The following is an 18,948-nucleotide window of genomic DNA, read 5'->3' on the forward strand; positions in this document are numbered from 1 at the left end:
GCCTCGTGCTCATGAAGCTCCAAAACCCTCTATACACATCTACGCATGGGAGATGATTTCCTCCAACCTACCCAACTACAATCAGAAGGTACAGAATTACCATATAAAGTCTGGCATGGATCTATTAAACCCCTCCAGCTAACTGGACACCATCATGGACTTTGCCTCTAAAGGGACGATTCTTCTTTAGTCCACTATGTTTCAGGAGATAACGGAAGCATTTATGACAATGGACTTATATGAATTATGAGATTACTGCTCATCGTCCTGGATATTTACAAGTTGTTGGACTTTATAGTAGCATGAATAATGGTATGATCATCTATTCTCTAGGGGATTCTTAATTTTGGGGCTCCATACTGTAGTACGCAGTACCAACAACAGACGACTTTATGCCATCTAAACAGCTCCCACATTCATGTTTGGTGTTGGTGGGGCTTTCACTTGGGAGAAATCCCTTTATCTAACCTCTATTCATGATCGTTCACACTGTTCTTGGACAGTGTTACCCATTATGTTTTAAAATCTATGTTTTAATAATCTCATATTTAATATTAGCCAAATAGCATACATTATCATTAGAGCAGTCTAAGTGGGACATAGTACCACTTAAAACCATACTGGAATGGATCTTTTTAGGACCCAAGAGCAGTCATGTATCTATGTGGAGGTTATCTATTTGATAAAGCCAGGAGATAACTGCCCACCACTCTGCGAGTGCTCATATCAATTTATTCATTCATTAAATCTATACAAATAAAAAGTCTAGTTATGTCTTAAATTGGTACCTCTATATCTTGGTATGATCGTGACATATGTTTGGTATACGATGTCTTCTATACATAAGATGGATAGAATTATGCATTTATTTTCTCCGTTTATGAGGCAGGATGTATCTAGGTTATTAAGATCACCCCAGGACAGAGGGGGGGGGTGGCTATTCTACTCTGGTGATCGGGGGTTATATGGAATCTGGCTGGGACACATAGAACCCAACTGATTTCATGTACATTTACCCATCGCCAGATGTATACTTCCCATACGTCATACTAGCTGTTGGTTCCCTTTAATAATTATACCCTTGATCTAGGACATGTACAGACCATTTGGCACAGAACCCTTCTATTGCCTTTGCCGGGTTATGTACTAGGCTCTTAGACAAGTATTTTCTCTAAGGAGATCCATATACATCCGATATTTAACCCTATAGGTGTTATTTAAACATCTTAATAAGAGCATCCAAGATAGAGGTATAATTGATTTGTGGATATTCTCACCTTCGAGTTTCAAAATGTATTTGTGCTATCTTATCACTGAATGCTGGCAGTGTAAACACTTCACCTGTATAAGTATAATGTGTGTTAATTATAGAAATATTTAGACACGCAAGCGCATTGGAAAAGGTGAACTGAACCACCTAAATTCTAACAATGCCTGTTAGGATCATTAGATCCGACGGGAGCTCCAGCGCATGCTCAATGCTTTGCCCACACGAACAGACATCCGGATGACGCCAGCACTTCCACTCCCAGTCCATGGTCGCTAAAGACAGCGCGGTCCAACAAACATCACCACCGGTAGGTGATTTCATAGTGATTATGGGTATATACAACCCCTGGCAAAAACTATGGAATCACCGGGCTCGGAGGATGTTCATTCAGTTGTTTAATGTTGTTGAAAAAAAAGCAGATCACAGACGTGGCACAAAACTAAAGTCATTTCAAATGGCAACTTTAGGGCTTTAAGAAACACTAAAAGAAATCAAGATAAAAAATGTGGTACTCAGTAAGGGTCATTTTTTTCAGACCAAGCAGAGGGAAAAATTATGGACTCACTCAATCCTGAGGAAAAAATTATGGAATCACCCTGTAAATTCTAATGTCCAAAACTAACCCCTGCATCAAATTAGATCTGCTCGTTAGTCTGCATCTAAAAAGGAGTGATCACACCTTGGAGAGCTGTTGCACCAAGTGGACTGACATGAATCATGGCTCCAACACGAGCGATGTCAATTGAAACAAAGGAGAGGATTCTAAAACTCTTAAAAGAAGGTAAGTGGGGGGGGGGGCGATTTACTCAATGGGGGGGGGCGACGATTTACTCAGTGGGGAGGGGGGGGCGATTTACTCAAGGGGGGGACGACGATTTACTCAGTGGGGAGCGATTTACTCAGTGGGGGGCGATTTACTCAGTGGGGAGGGGGGGAACGACGATTTACTCAGTGGGGAGGGGGGGGCGATTTACTCAGTGGGGGGGCGATTTACTCAGTGGGGGGGCGATTTACTCAGTGGGGGGAGGGGGGGGCTATTTACTCAGTGGGGAGGGGGGGCGATTTACTCAGTGGGGGGGCGATTTACTCAGTGGGGAGATTTACTCAGTGGGGAGATTTACTCAGTGGGGGGAGGGGGGGCTATTTACTCAGTGGGGGGAGGGGGGCGATTTACTCAGTGGGGGGAGGGGGGCGATTTACTCAGTGGGGAGGGATTTACTCAGTGGGGGGAGGGGGGGCGACTTACTCAGTGGGGAGGGGGGTACTCTCTTCAATTTACTCTGTGGGGGGGCGATTTACTCAGTGGGGAGGGGGGGCCTCTTCAATTTACTCTGTGGGGGGGCGATTTACTCAGTGGGGAGGGGGGGGGCGATTTGCTCAGTGGGGAGAGGGGGGGGCGATTTGCTCAGTGGGGAGAGGGGGGGCGATTTGCTCAGTGGGGAGAGGGGGGGCGATTTGCTCAGTGGGGAGAGGGGGGGCGATTTGCTCAGTGGGGAGAGGGGGGGCGCGATTTACTCAGTGGGGAGAGGGGGGGCGCGATTTACTCAGTGGGGAGAGGGGGGGCGCGATTTACTCAGTGGGGAGAGGGTGGGGCGCGATTTACTCAGTGGGGAGAGGGGGGGCGCGATTTACTCAGTGGGGAGAGGGGGGGCGCGATTTACTCAGTGGGGAGAGGGGGCGCGATTTACTCAGTGGGGAGAGGGGGCGCGATTTACTCAGTGGGGAGAGGGGGCGCGATTTACTCAGTGGGGAGAGGGGGCGCGATTTACTCAGTGGGGAGAGGGGGGGCGATTTACTCATTGGGGAGAGGGGGGGCGATTTACTCAGTGGGGAGAGGGGGGGCGATTTACTCAGTGGGGAGAGGGGGGGCGATTTACTCAGTGGGGAGAGGGGGGGCGATTTACTCAGTGGGGAGAGGGGGGGCGATTTACTCAGTGGGGAGAGGGGGGGCGATTTACTCAGTGGGGAGAGGGGAGGCGATTTACTCAGTGGGGAGAGGGGAGGCGATTTACTCAGTGGGGAGAGGGGAGGCGATTTACTCAGTGGGGGGGAGGGATTTACTCAGGGGGGAGGGGGAGCAATTTACTCAGTGGGGAGGGGGGTAATTTACTCAGTGGGGAGGGGGAGGGGGGTAATTTACTCAGTGGGGAGAGGGGGCGCGATTTACTCAGTGGGGAGAGGGTGGGGGCGATTTACTCAGTGGGGAGAGGGTGGGGGCGATTTACTCAGTGGGGAGAGGGTGGGGGCGATTTACTCAGTGGGGAGAGGGTGGGGGCGATTTACTCAGTGGGGAGAGGGTGGGGGCGATTTACTCAGTGGGGAGGGGGGGGCGATTTACTCAGTGGGGAGGGGGGAGGGGCGATTTACTCAGTGGGGAGGAGGGAGGGGCGATTTACTCAGTGGGGAGGGGGGGGGCGATTTGCTCAGTGGGGAGGGGGGGGGGCGATTTGCTCAGTGGGGAGGGGGGGGGGCGATTTGCTCAGTGGGGAGGGGGGGGGGCGATTTGCTCAGTGGGGAGGGGGGGGGCGATTTGCTCAGTGGGGAGGGGGGGGGGGCGATTTGCTCAGTGGGGAGGGGGGGGGCGATTTGCTCAGTGGGGAGGGGGGGGGGCGATTTGCTCAGTGGGGAGGGGGGGGGCGATTTGCTCAGTGGGGAGGGGGGGGGGCGATTTGCTCAGTGGGGAGGGGGGGGGCGATTTGCTCAGTGGGGAGGGGGGGGGCGATTTGCTCAGTGGGGAGGGGGGGGCGATTTGCTCAGTAGGGAGGGGGGGGCGATTTGCTCAGTGGGGAGAGGGGGGGCGCGATTTACTCAGTGGGGAGAGGGTGGGGGCGATTTACTCAGTGGGGAGAGGGTGGGGGCGATTTACTCAGTGGGGAGAGGGTGGGGGCGATTTACTCAGTGGGGAGAGGGTGGGGGCGATTTACTCAGTGGGGAGAGGGTGGGGGCGATTTACTCAGTGGGGAGGGGGGAGGGGCGATTTACTCAGTGGGGAGGGGGGAGGGGCGATTTACTCAGTGGGGAGGGGGGAGGGGTGATTTGCTCAGTGGGGAGGGGGGGGCGATTTGCTCAGTGGGGAGGGGGGGGGCGATTTGCTCAGTGGGGAGGGGGGGGGGCGATTTGCTCAGTGGGGAGGGGGGGGGGCGATTTGCTCAGTGGGGGGGGGGGCGATTTGCTCAGTAGGGAGGGGGGGGGCGATTTGCTCAGTGGGGAGAGGGGGGGCGCGATTTACTCAATGGGGAGAGGGGGCGCGATTTACTCAGTGGGGAGAGGGGGCGCGATTTACTCAGTGGGGAGGGGGAGGGGGAGGGGGGGGCGATTTACTCAGTGAGGAGGGGGGGGGCGATTTACTCAGTGGGGAGCGATTTACTCAGTGGGGAGGGGGGGCGATTTACTCAGTGGGGGGGCGATTTACTCAGTGGGGAGAGGGGGGGGGAATTTACTCAGTGGGGAGGGGGGGGGGAATTTACTCAGTGGGGAGAGGGGGGGGCAATTTACTCAGTGGGGAGAGGGGGGGGGCAATTTACTCAGTGGGGAGAGGGGGGGGCAATTTACTCAGTGGGGAGAGGGGGGGGGCAATTTACTCAGTGGGGAGAGGGGGGGGGCAATTTACTCAGTGGGGAGAGGGGGGGGGCAATTTACTCAGTGGGGAGAGGGGGGGGGCAATTTACTCAGTGGGGAGAGGGGGGGGGAATTTACTCAGTGGGGAGAGGGGGGGGGGAATTTACTCAGTGGGGAGAGGGGGGGGGGAATTTACTCAGTGGGGAGAGGGGGGGGGGAATTTACTCAGTGGGGAGAGGGGGGGGCAATTTACTCAGTGGGGAGAGGGGGGGCAATTTACTCAGTGGGGAGAGGGGGGGGCAATTTACTCAGTGGGGAGAGGGGGGGGCAATTTACTCAGTGGGGAGAGGGGGGGGCAATTTACTCAGTGGGGAGAGGGGGGGGCAATTTACTCAGTGGGGAGGGATTTACTCAGTGGGGAGGGGGGGCGATTTACTCAGTGGGGAGCGATTTACTCAGTGGGGAGGGGGGGCGATTTACTCAGTGGGGAGGGGGGGCGATTTACTCAGTGGGGGGCGATTTACTCAGTGGGGAGAGGGGGGGCAATTTACTCAGTGGGGAGAGGGGGGGGCGATTTACTCAGTGGGGAGAGGGGGGGCGATTTACTCAGTGGGGAGAGGGGGGGGCGATTTACTCAGTGGGGAGAGGGGGGGGCGATTTACTCAGTGGGGAGAGGGGGGGCGATTTACTCAGTGGGGAGAGGGGGGGGCGACTTACTCAGTGGGGAGGGATTTACTCAGTGGGGAGGGGGGGCGATTTACTCAGTGGGGAGCGATTTACTCAGTGGGGAGGGGGGGGGCGATTTACTCAGTGGGGAGAGGGGGGGCGATTTACTCAGTGGGGAGAGGGGGGTGCGACTTACTCAGTGGGGAGGGATTTACTCAGTGGGGAGGGGGGGCGATTTACTCAGTGGGGAGCGATTTACTCAGTGGGGGGTGGGGGCGATTTACTCAGTGGGGAGAGGGTGGGGGCGATTTACTCAGTGGGGAGAGGGTGGGGGCGATTTACTCAGTGGGGAGAGGGTGGGGGCGATTTACTCAGTGGGGAGAGGGTGGGGGCGATTTACTCAGTGGGGAGGGGGGGGCGATTTACTCAGTGGGGAGGGGGGGGCGATTTACTCAGTGGGGAGGGGGGAGGGGCGATTTACTCAGTGGGGAGGGGGGAGGGGCGATTTACTCAGTGGGGAGGGGGGGGCGATTTGCTCAGTGGGGAGGGGGGGGGCGATTTGCTCAGTGGGGAGGGGGGGGGGCGATTTGCTCAGTGGGGAGGGGGGGGGGGCGATTTGCTCAGTAGGGAGGGGGGGGCGATTTGCTCAGTGGGGAGAGGGGGGGCGCGATTTACTCAATGGGGAGAGGGGGCGCGATTTACTCAATGGGGAGAGGGGGCGCGATTTACTCAGTGGGGAGAGGGGGCGCGATTTACTCAGTGGGGAGGGGGAGGGGGCGCGATTTACTCAGTGGGGAGGGGGAGGGGGGGCGATTTACTCAGTGAGGAGGGGGGGGCGATTTACTCAGTGGGGAGCGATTTACTCAGTGGGGAGGGGGGGCGATTTACTCAGTGGGGGGGCGATTTACTCAGTGGGGAGAGGGGGGGGAATTTACTCAGTGGGGAGAGGGGGGGGGAATTTACTCAGTGGGGAGAGGGGGGGGGCAATTTACTCAGTGGGGAGAGGGGGGGGGCAATTTACTCAGTGGGGAGAGGGGGGGGGGAATTTACTCAGTGGGGAGAGGGGGGGGGAATTTACTCAGTGGGGAGAGGGGGGGGCAATTTACTCAGTGGGGAGAGGGGGGGGCAATTTACTCAGTGGGGAGAGGGGGGGCAATTTACTCAGTGGGGAGAGGGGGGGGCAATTTACTCAGTGGGGAGAGGGGGGGGCAATTTACTCAGTGGGGAGAGGGGGGGGCAATTTACTCAGTGGGGAGGGATTTACTCAGTGGGGAGGGGGGGCGATTTACTCAGTGGGGAGCGATTTACTCAGTGGGGAGGGGGGGGCGATTTACTCAGTGGGGAGAGGGGGGGGCGATTTACTCAGTGGGGAGGGGGGGCGATTTACTCAGTGGGGGGCGATTTACTCAGTGGGGAGAGGGGGGGCAATTTACTCAGTGGGGAGAGGGGGGGGCGATTTACTCAGTGGGGAGAGGGGGGGCGATTTACTCAGTGGGGAGAGGGGGGGGCGATTTACTCAGTGGGGAGAGGGGGGGGCGATTTACTCAGTGGGGAGAGGGGGGGCGATTTACTCAGTGGGGAGAGGGGGGGGCGACTTACTCAGTGGGGAGGGATTTACTCAGTGGGGAGGGGGGGCGATTTACTCAGTGGGGAGGGGGGGGGCGATTTACTCAGTGGGGAGAGGGGGGGAGATTTACTCAGTGGGGAGAGGGGGGTGCGACTTACTCAGTGGGGAGGGATTTACTCAGTGGGGAGGGGGGGCGATTTACTCAGTGGGGAGCGATTTACTCAGTGGGGGGGGGCGATTTACTCAGTGGGGAGGGGGGGGCGATTTACTCAGTGGGGGGCGATTTACTCAGTGGGGAGAGGGGGGGGCGATTTACTCAGTGGGGAGAGGGGGGGCAATTTACTCAGTGGGGAGAGGGGGGGCAATTTACTCAGTGGGGAGGGGGAGGGGGGTAATTTACTCAGTGGGGAGGAGGGGCGATTTACTCAGTGGGGAGCGATTTACTCAGTGGGGAGGGGGGGGCGATTTACTAAGTGGGGAGGGGGGGGCGATTTACTCAGTGGGGAGGGGGGGCGCGATTTACTCAGTGGGGAGGGGGGGCGCGATTTACTCAGTGGGGGGCGATTTACTCAGTGGGGAGGGGGGGGCAATTTACTCAGTGGGGAGAGGGGGGGGGCGATTTACTCAGTGGGGAGAGGGGGGGGCGATTTACTCAGTGGGGAGAGGGGGGGGCGATTTACTCAGTGGGGAGAGGGGGGGGCGATTTACTCAGTGGGGGGCGATTTACTCAGTGGGGAGAGGGGGGGGCAATTTACTCAGTGGGGAGAGGGGGGGGCAATTTACTCAGTGGGGAGAGGGGGGGCAATTTACTCAGTGGGGAGAGGGGGGGCAATTTACTCAGTGGGGAGAGGGGGGGCAATTTACTCAGTGGGGAGAGGGGGGGCAATTTACTCAGTGGGGAGAGGGGGGGCGACTTACTCAGTGGGGAGGGGGGGCGATTTACTCAGTGGGGAGAGGGGGGGGCGATTTACTCAGTGGGGAGAGGGGGGGCGATTTACTCAGTGGGGGGCGATTTACTCAGTGGGGAGAGGGGGGGGGCAATTTACTCAGTGGGGAGAGGGGGGGCAATTTACTCAGTGGGGAGGGGGGGGCAATTTACTCAGTGGGGAGGGGGGGGCAATTTACTCAGTGTGGAGGGGGAGGGGGGTAATTTACTCAGTGGGGAGGGGGGGCGATTTACTCAGTGGGGAGCGATTTACTCAGTGGGGAGGGGGAGGGGGGTAATTTACTCAGTGGGGAGGGGGGGCGATTTACTCAGTGGGGAGCGATTTACTCAGTGGGGAGGGGGGGCGATTTACTCAGTGGGGAGAGGGGGGGCGATTTACTCAGTGGGGAGGGGGGGCGCGATTTACTCAGTGGGGAGTGTGGGGCGATTTACTCAGTGGGGGGCGATTTACTCAGTGGGGAGGGGGGGGCAATTTACTCAGTGGGGAGAGGGGGCGCGATTTACTCAGTGGGGAGAGGGGGGGGCGATTTACTCAGTGGGGAGAGGGGGGGCGATTTACTCAGTGGGGAGAGGGGGGGGCGATTTACTCAGTGGGGAGAGGGGGGGGCGATTTACTCAGTGGGGAGAGGGGGGGCGATTTACTCAGTGGGGAGGGGGGGCGCGATTTACTCAGTGGGGAGTGTGGGGCGATTTACTCAGTGGGGGGCGATTTACTCAGTGGGGAGGGGGGGGCAATTTACTCAGTGGGGAGAGGGGGCGCGATTTACTCAGTGGGGAGAGGGGGGGGCGATTTACTCAGTGGGGAGAGGGGGGGCGATTTACTCAGTGGGGAGAGGGGGGGGCGATTTACTCAGTGGGGAGAGGGGGGGGCGATTTACTCAGTGGGGGGCGATTTACTCAGTGGGGAGAGGGGGGGGGCAATTTACTCAGTGGGGAGAGGGGGGGGGCAATTTACTCAGTGGGGAGGGGGGGCAATTTACTCAGTGGGGAGAGGGGGGGCGATTTACTCAGTGGGGAGAGGGGGGGCGACTTACTCAGTGGGGAGGGATTTACTCAGTGGGGAGGGGGGGCGATTTACTCAGTGGGGAGGGGGGGCGATTTACTCAGTGGGGAGAGGGGGGGGCGATTTACTCAGTGGGGAGGGGGGGCGATTTACTCAGTGGGGGGCGATTTACTCAGTGGGGAGAGGGGGGGGGGCAATTTACTCAGTGGGGAGAGGGGGGGCAATTTACTCAGTGGGGAGGGGGGGCAATTTACTCAGTGGGGAGGGGGAGGGGGGTAATTTACTCAGTGGGGAGGGGGGGCGATTTACTCAGTGGGGAGCGATTTACTCAGTGGGGAGGGGGGGGCGATTTACTCAGTGGGGAGGGGGGGGCGATTTACTCAGTGGGGAGAGGGGGGGCGATTTACTCAGTGGGGAGAGGGGGGGCGATTTACTCAGTGGGGAGGGGGGGGCAATTTACTCAGTGGGGAGAGGGGGGGGCAATTTACTCAGTGGGGAGGGGGGGCAATTTACTCAGTGGGGAGGGGGGGCGACTTACTCAGTGGGGAGGGGGGGCGACTTACTCAGTGGGGAGGGATTTACTCAGTGGGGAGGGGGGGCAATTTACTCAGTGGGGAGAGGGGGGGGCAATTTACTCAGTGGGGAGAGGGGGGGGCAATTTACTCAGTGGGGAGAGGGGGGGGCAATTTACTCAGTGGGGAGAGGGGGGGGCAATTTACTCAGTGGGGAGAGGGGGGGCGATTTACTCAGTGGGGAGGGGGGGCGATTTACTCAGTGGGGGGCGATTTACTCAGTGGGGAGAGGGGGGGGGCAATTTACTCAGTGGGGAGAGGGGGGGGCAATTTACTCAGTGGGGAGGGGGGGGGCAATTTACTCAGTGGGGAGAGGGGGGGGCAATTTACTCAGTGGGGAGGGGGGGCAATTTACTCAGTGGGGAGGGGGAGGGGGGTAATTTACTCAGTGGGGAGGGGGGGCGATTTACTCAGTGGGGAGCGATTTACTCAGTGGGGGGGGGCGATTTACTCAGTGGGGAGGGGGGGGGCGATTTACTCAGTGGGGAGGGGGGGGCAATTTACTCAGTGGGGAGAGGGGGGGCGATTTACTCAGTGGGGAGGGGGGGGCGATTTACTCAGTGGGGGGCGATTTACTCAGTGGGGAGAGGGGGGGGGCAATTTACTCAGTGGGGAGAGGGGGGGGCAATTTACTCAGTGGGGAGGGGGGGCAATTTACTCAGTGGGGAGGGGGGTAATTTACTCAGTGGGGAGGGGGGTAATTTACTCAGTGGGGAGCGATTTACTCAGTGGGGAGGGGGGGGCGATTTACTCAGTGGGGAGGGGGGGGCGATTTACTCAGTGGGGAGGGGGGGGCGATTTACTCAGTGGGGAGGGGGGGGCGATTTACTCAGTGGGGAGAGGGGGGGCGATTTACTCAGTGGGGAGTGGGGGGCGATTTACTCAGTGGGGGGCGATTTACTCAGTGGGGAGGGGGGGCAATTTACTCAGTGGGGAGGGGGGGCAATTTACTCAGTGGGGAGAGGGGGGGAATTTACTCAGTGGGGAGAGGGGGGCGATTTACTCAGTGGGGAGGGGGAGGGGGAGGCGATTTACTCAGTGGGGAGGGGGGGCGATTTACTCTGCGGGGAGCGAGGGGTGGTGGTTGTAGGCACATTATTGGAAGTGAGGGAAAAAATGTGTGTGGACACAGTATTAGGGGATCGAGGGTGACGGGATGTATACGGCCACGGTAAAGGGCCTGGGCCCACTGGGATTTAGCCTTGTCACACAGAGCCGGCTGTTTCCAGGCCCTTTACAACCTTGCAGATACTTCGGTCTAGTCACTTCACTAGCGACCTGTCGTGATGTAGTGAACACCAAAAACCCTTCACCCAGCAAACCGCCCCCAAATGTAATCCCTGCACCGGCACCCAAGTGTGCATGCACGCGCACGTCTCGTCCCATCCCGCCGGCCACTCCAGACACACAGCGGAGACCAGAACACTTCCGACTCTAGCATCCGGTGACTCACCCAGAGGCATGACACAGTCACGTGATCCTCTGACGTCAGCATGTCCTTAATGGGGCAGAACGAGCTCCTCGGCCTTATAGAGCAGCGCGGCGGGTGAGTAGCACATGCTTGGCTGCAGATGGTGGTAGCGGTTCGGCTTCTGGGCCTGCAAGTCACAGCTCCTGGTCCTCAGTGTAGAGACACGTGGAGCTCCGGCCCCAGGACCATGGCAGCGTTGTAACGGCCCATAGTAGTGTATAATGTACCGCCGCTGCTTGCTCCCGCCATAATAGTGTATAATGTACCGCCGCTGCTTGCTCCCGCCATAATAGTGTATAATGTACCGCCGCTGCTTGCATCCGGCATAGTAGTGTATAATGTACCGCCGCTGCTTGCACCCGGCATAGTAGTGTATAATGTACCCCCGCTGCTTGCTCCCGTCATAGTAGCGTATAATGTACCGCCGCTGCTTGCACCCGGCATAGTAGTGTATAATGTACCCACGCTGCTTGCTCCCGTCATAGTAGCGTATAATGTACCGCCGCTGCTTGCTCCCGTCATAGTAGCGTATAATGTACCGCCGCTGCTTGCACCCGGCATAGTAGTGTATAATGTACCCCCGCTGCTTGCTCCCGTCATAGTAGCGTATAATGTACCGCCGCTGCTTGCTCCCGTCATAGTAGCGTATAATGTACCGCCGCTGCTTGCTCCCGTCATAGTAGTGTATAATGTACCGCTACTGCTTGCACCCGGCATAGTAGTGTATAATGTACCGCTACTGCTTGCACCCGGCATAGTAGTGTATAATGTACCGCCGCTGCTTGCTCCCGCCATAGTAGTGTATAATGTACCGCCGCTGCTTGCATCCGCCATAGTAGTGTATAATGTACCGCCGCTGCTTGCACCCGGCATAGTAGCGTATAATGTACCGCCGCTGCTTGCTCCCGCCATAGTAGTGTATAATGTACCGGTACTGCTTGCTCCCGTCATAGTAGTGTATAATGTACCGCCGCTGCTTGCACCCGGCATAGTAGTGTATAATGTACCGCCGCTGCTTGCATCCGCCATAGTAGTGTATAATGTACCGCCGCTGCTTGCATCCACCATAGTAGTGTATAATGTACCGCCGCTGCTTTCATCCGCCATAGTAGTGTATAATGTACCGCCGCTGCTTGCACCCGCCATAGTAGTGTATAATGTACCGCCGCTGCTTGCATCCGCCATAGTAGTGTATAATGTACCGCCGCTGCTTGCATCCGCCATAGTAGTGTATAATGTACCGCCGCTGCTTGCACCCGGCATAGTAGTGTATAATGTACCGCCGCTGCTTGCACCCGGCATAGTAGTGTATAATGTACCGCCGCTGCTTGCTCCCGTCATAGTAGTGTATAATGTACCGCCGCTGCTTGCACCCGGCATAGTAGCGTATAATGTACCGCCGCTGCTTGCTCCCGCCATAGTAGTGTATAATGTACCGCCGCTGCTTCCATCCGCCATAGTAGTGTATAATGTACCGCCGCTGCTTGCACCCGCCATAGTAGTGTATAATGTACCGCCGCTGCTTGCTCCCGCCATAGTAGTGTATAATGTACCGCCGCTGCTTGCTCCCGCCATAGTAGTGTATAATGTACCGCCGCTGCTTGCACCCGCCATAGTAGTGTATAATGTACCGCCGCTGCTTGCACCCGGCATAGTAGTGTATAATGTACCGCCGCTGCTTGCACCCGGCATAGTAGTGTATAATGTACCGCCGCTGCTTGCACCCGGCATAGTAGTGTATAATGTACCGCCGCTGCTTGCTCCCGCCATAGTAGTGTATAATGTACCGCCGCTGCTTGCTCCCGTCATAGTAGTGTATAATGTACCGGTACTGCTTGCACCCGCCATAGTAGTGTATAATGTACCGCCGCTGCTTGCACCCTCCATAGTAGTGTATAATGTACCGCCGCTGCTTGCACCCGGCATAGTAGTGTATAATGTACCGCCGCTGCTTGCACCCGGCATAGTAGTGTATAATGTACCGGTACTGCTTGCACCCGGCATAGTAGTGTATAATGTACCGCCGCTGCTTGCACCCGGCATAGTAGTGTATAATGTACCGCCGCTGCTTGCACCCGGCATAGTAGTGTATAATGTACCGGTACTGCTTGCACCCGCCATAGTAGTGTATAATGTACCGCCGCTGCTTGCTCCCGGCATAGTAGTGTATAATGTACCGCCGCTGCTTGCTCCCGGCATAGTAGTGTATAATGTACCGGTACTGCTTGCACCCGCCATAGTAGTGTATAATGTACCGCCGCTGCTTGCTCCCGTCATAGTAGTGTATAATGTACCGGTACTGCTTGCACCCGCCATAGTAGTGTATAATGTACCGCCGCTGCTTGCTCCCGTCATAGTAGTGTATAATGTACCGGTACTGCTTGCACCCGCCATAGTAGTGTATAATGTACCGCCGCTGCTTGCACCCGGCATAGTAGTGTATAATGTACCGGTACTGCTTGCACCCGCCATAGTAGTGTATAATGTACCGCCGCTGCTTGCTCCCGTCATAGTAGTGTATAATGTACCGCCGCTGCTTGCTCCCGTCATAGTAGTGTATAATGTACCGCCGCTGCTTGCTCCCGTCATAGTAGTGTATAATGTACCGCCGCTGCTTGCTCCCGCCATAGTAGTGTATAATGTACCGGTACTGCTTGCTCCCGTCATAGTAGTGTATAATGTACCGCCGCTGCTTGCTCCCGTCATAGTGTATAATGTACCGCCGCTGCTTGCACCCGTCATAGTAGTGTATAATGTACCGCAGCTGCTTGCTCCCGTCATAGTAGTGTATAATGTACCGCCGCTGCTTGCACCCGGCATAGTAGTGTATAATGTACCGGTACTGCTTGCTCCCGTCATAGTAGTGTATAATGTACCGCCGCTGCTTGCTCCCGTCATAGTAGTGTATAATGTACCGCCGCTGCTTGCTCCCGCTATAGTAGTGTATAATGTACCGCCGCTGCTTGCACCCGGCATAGTAGTGTATAATGTACCGCCGCTGCTTGCACCCGGCATAGTAGTGTATAATGTACCGGTACTGCTTGCACCCGGCATAGTAGTGTATAATGTACCGGTACTGCTTGCTCCCGCCATAGTAGTGTATAATGTACCGGTACTGCTTGCTCCCGCCATAGTAGTGTATAATGTACCGCCGCTGCTTGCACCCGGCATAGTAGTGTATAATGTACCGGTACTGCTTGCTCCCTTCATAGTAGTGTATAATGTACCGCCGCTGCTTGCACCCGGCATAGTAGTGTATAATGTACCGGTACTGCTTGCACCCGCCATAGTAGTGTATAATGTACCGCCGCTGCTTGCACCCGGCATAGTAGTGTATAATGTACCGCCGCTGCTTGCTCCCGTCATAGTAGTGTATAATGTACCGGTACTGCTTGCACCCGCCATAGTAGTGTATAATGTACGGCCGCTGCTTGCTCCCGTCATAGTAGTGTATAATGTACCGGTACTGCTTGCACCCGCCATAGTAGTGTATAATGTACCGCCGCTGCTTGCACCCGGCATAGTAGTGTATAATGTACCGGTACTGCTTGCTCCCGTCATAGTAGTGTATAATGTACCGCCGCTGCTTGCTCCCGTCATAGTAGTGTATAATGTACCGGTACTGCTTGCACCCGCTATAGTAGTGTATAATGTACCGCCGCTGCTTGCACCCGGCATAGTAGTGTATAATGTACCGGTACTGCTTGCACCCGCCATAGTAGTGTATAATGTACTGGTACTGCTTGCACCCGCCTTAGTAGTGTATAATGTACCGGTACTGCTTGCACCCGTCATAGTAGTGTATAATTTACCGCCGCTGCTTGCACCCTCCATACTAGTGTATAATGTACCGCCGCTGCTTGCACCCTCCATAGTAGTGTATAATGTACTGCCGCTGCTTGCACCCGCCATAGTAGTGTATAATGTACCGGTACTGCTTGCACCCGCCATAGTAGTGTATAATGTACCGCCGCTGCTTGCTCCCACCATAGTAGTGTATAATGTACCGCCGCTGCTTGCACCCGCCATAGTAGTGTATAATGTACCGCCGCTGCTTGCACCCGCCATAGTAGTGTATAATGTACCGTCTCTGCTTGCTCCTGCCATAGTAGTGTATAATGTACCGCCGCTGCTTGCACCCGCCATAGTAGTGTATAATGTACCGCCGCTGCTTGCACCCGGCATTGTAGTGTATAATGTACCGCCGCTGCTTGCACCCGGCATAGTAGTGTATAATGTACCGCCGCTGCTTGCTCCCGCCATAGTAGTGTGTAATGTACCGCCGCTGCTTGCTCCCGCCATAGTAGTGTGTAATGTACCGCCGCTGCTTGCTCCCGCCATAGTAGTGTGTAATGTACCGCCGCTGCTTGCTCCCGCCATAGTGTGTAATGTACCGCCGCTGCTTGCACCCGCCATAGTAGTGTGTAATGTACCGCCGCTGCTTGCACCCGCCATAGTAGTGTGTAGTGTACTGCCGCTGCTTGCACCCGGCATAGTAGTGTATAGTGTACCGGTACTGCTTTCACCCGGCTTCTCGTCATTGTACTTACTAAATGCCATAGGGATGTTAGGAAGCCCTCGCAGCTTCTCGCAGGCGTTACTGGTGCATCAACCCTGCTTTGTCTGTGAGCACTGTTATCCTGCAGATTGATAGGCCCCCGAGTCCCCAACCACAACTATTCCCCCCCCCCCCCTCTTGTCCCCAACCACGACTGTTTGGGACCTCCCCCATGAGTCCCCAACCATGACTATTTGGGCCCTTCCCGCAAGTCCCCAACCACGACTATTTGGGGGCCCCTGAGTCCCCAACCATGACTTTATGTGGTTTGGCAGTGTATCCTCCAGACATTCTTTCACAAGTGGATTTAAATATGGCCGTGCCTATACGTCTTATATTGTTGTCCTGCTCACATGTAGCTATGTCTGATCTCTTATTTCAGATCAAGATGTCCTCCGATGACCCGCTTACTGGTGGAAGTTCTGAAGCTGGAGGATCCTGGCCATCTTCCAGCGGGCCCTCCACAAAGTTTGAGCTAGAGAAAGAGACAGAGCTGCGGCTGGAGGTGGAGGGCTCGGCCCCAGTACAGGTGGAGCTGATCTCTGGGCTCGCGGAGGTGTTTGGCACCGAGCTGACAAAGAACAAAAAATACACATTTCCCCCAGGCAGCAGGGGGGCTGTGTTTACATGGCATGGCTGTACTGTCCAGCTGTGGGGAAGCCCTGATGTGGCTTATGTGTCAAAAGATACCCCTATGTTGCTCTATCTCAACAGCCATGTGGGACTTGAGCAGATGCGAGTCCAAGCGGAGCGAGAAGGAGAGCGAGGGCCCCGGGTTTTAGTAGCCGGCCCTTCAGATGTGGGCAAATCCACGCTTTGCCGTCTTCTATTGAATTATGCTGTGCGGAGAGGACGGAGACCAACTCTGGTTGAGCTGGATGTGGGGCAGGGCTCAGTGTCAGTACCTGGCACAGTTGGGGCCTTGTGTGTGGAGAGACCTGCAGATGTAGAGGAAGGGTTCTCTGCTCAGGCTCCACTTGTTTATCACTTTGGATCTACTACTCCAGGAACGAACATTAAGCTGTACAACAAGGTGAGTAACTGACACACTGTTGGGTGCTGCCGTAGCTCTTATTTAAAAACAAGTCTAAAGAGGTTCTCGGGATTTTTAAGTAAAAATTTGCCATACTGATCTGGCCCAGGTCTTGATTTTGGTCAGAATTGGGTAGGCAATCAATACCTGAAGCTTTGTATAATTTCCAAGTCATGTGTGGTTCTGTAACGTTTTTTGGATACCCTATGAAACAATAGCACTTAGGACAACAAAAGAGTACAGCGCATTGTGAAGATATAACCTGCTTCTACAGAAGCCCAACCAGCTGTAATAGTAAGGTACTACCTTATAGTGCATTCTGCGGTAATTTAGTTATTGTTACCTCTCTTTGTGAACTATTTCAGGACATATCCTTCTAATGAGCGATGAGTAAAAAGATTTGCCGTACCCAGTTAGATCTCTAGTGTGGTCCATGGTTCTAGTCACTAGGCCTCACACATCGTCATGACTTTAGATGGCGAAGGAAGAAACAGACGCCCAGGAGATGTCAGACCAGGGATGCTGGATATGAAGTTCGGCTGCAGCAGAGGACTGTCGGCGTTGGGTACTGCGAATCATGTTGCCCATCTCCACTGGCTGATGAGTTTTTAGGCATTTTGTATCAGTTATCCATAGTTTATTATGGAACCTGTAATGACGTATCTGTAAATTGCCAGGTTATCACGAGATCTCACTGTTGTAACTGAACAGGAGTTGTTTGCATTTAAACTACAGCTGTTGATCGGTAAATGTCCTTTTAAAGCACAAACAGCACTTTAGTCAGGACAAGATCTCACAATAACCTGCAAGATCTCAGTCTGACTAGAGAGGTGGCTGTGGAGGAAAGCTGCACAGGATGCTGGATTCCCACAACCTGTAATTTTTGGATCCGACTTTTGCTAAAAAGTCGAGTCTTTTAGCGTCAATGTAGGGACAATTTTTTCTTTATTTTTAATTACGTTTATTTAGAAAAGTTTTAGGTATGTGGCTGCCTATTATTTTCTTAAAAATAATGGGAGTCACATACTAGTGAAAATTGCTTTTTAAAGGTTTATTGATGAATTATTACTTGCTATGGCTTGTTTGTGAATTCTCACTTCCTTTCTCACTTCCCTCAGCTGACATCCCGTCTGGCAAATGTCTTCAACCTCCGATGTGAAGCGAATCGTCGTGCATCAGTCAGTGGCTGTCTTATAAACACCTGTGGTTGGGTTAAAGGATCTGGTTATCAGGCATTGATACATGCTGCCTCTGCCTTCGAAGTGGATGTTGTCATAGTCCTGGACCAGGAAAGACTGTACAATGATTTGCGGAGGGACCTTCCCCACTTTGTCCACACACTGCTTCTTCCAAAGTCTGGTGGAGCTTCAGAGCGTTCTAAAGAATGTCGGAGGGAAGCCAGGGATCTGCGGGTTCGGGAGTATTTCTATGGCCCACGTAGATCGCTTTATCCTCATGCCTTTGAGGTAAAATTCTCAGAGGTGAAAGTCTACAAAGTTGGTGCCCCATCGATCCCTGACTCATGCCTTCCACTGGGGATGTCACAAGAAGACAACCAGCTGAAACTAGTGCCTGTCACACCAGGCAGGGACATGGCACATCATCTCTTGAGTGTTGTGCCCATAGATGGTAGCACAGCAGATGAGGGGTTGGAGGAAAAAAATGTTGCTGGTTTCATTGTCATCACCGGAGTTGACACTGAAAGACAGACATTGACTGTACTCTCACCAGCACCTAGGCCACTGCCTAAATGTGTCCTGCTCATTATGGACATAAGGTTTATGGATTTAAAATAATTTACAGACACAATTATCAATATTTTTGAACATCTTCTGTGTTTGTATGGGACAATAGGCATGTTTAACATTGCAATAAAGAAGATGTATTTTATTTTTTTGAATGGCGTTTACTATAAACTCCGATCTATAGGTTTTTCTCTTTCTATAAAAGCATTTAATCTATGTAATGTAAACCTACCTCACACTATAGGTTCCCTGCCGGTGCTGCGATCCGTACCATCAGGGACTATGATGAGGGTAGTGGTAGTCTGCTCCTGCAGTGTCCCCACCTGTAAAAATAAGAATAAAATAATAAAATCCATGTACTCACATCTCATAGGTGTCTCCCGCTGTAATCCATGTGAACTCTGCTGCAGAGGTGCCGGGGAGAATGAGCGGCTCTGGAGCTGCGCTCAGTGAGTAACAGGACACCGCTCCTAAGTTGCGGCTCATTCTCCCTGGCTTCAGCGGTCGCATGGATTACAGCGGGGGACACTTAGGAGAGGTGAGTACATGGATTTTATTA

General features: G+C 54.5%; 1 protein-coding gene across 1 annotated transcript; it reads left to right on the top strand.

Moving 5' to 3' along the window:
* Positions 1-10,972: 10,972 nt before the first annotated feature.
* Positions 10,973-18,534, top strand: CLP1 (cleavage factor polyribonucleotide kinase subunit 1). The gene is made up of 3 exons (XM_073661335.1): positions 10,973-11,128; positions 15,994-16,644; positions 17,763-18,534. The coding sequence occupies exons 2-3, from the start codon at positions 16,000-16,002 to the stop codon at positions 18,438-18,440; spliced, it is 1,323 nt and encodes a 440-aa protein (XP_073517436.1). The 5' UTR covers positions 10,973-11,128; positions 15,994-15,999; the 3' UTR covers positions 18,441-18,534.
* The last annotated feature ends 414 nt before the right edge of the window (positions 18,535-18,948 follow it).

Source organism: Phyllobates terribilis, unplaced genomic scaffold, assembly GCF_046119375.1.
Source record: "Phyllobates terribilis strain yellow unplaced genomic scaffold, ASM4611937v1 Scaffold_43__1_contigs__length_10536358, whole genome shotgun sequence".
In the NCBI taxonomy this organism is placed as follows: domain Eukaryota; kingdom Metazoa; phylum Chordata; class Amphibia; order Anura; family Dendrobatidae; genus Phyllobates; species Phyllobates terribilis.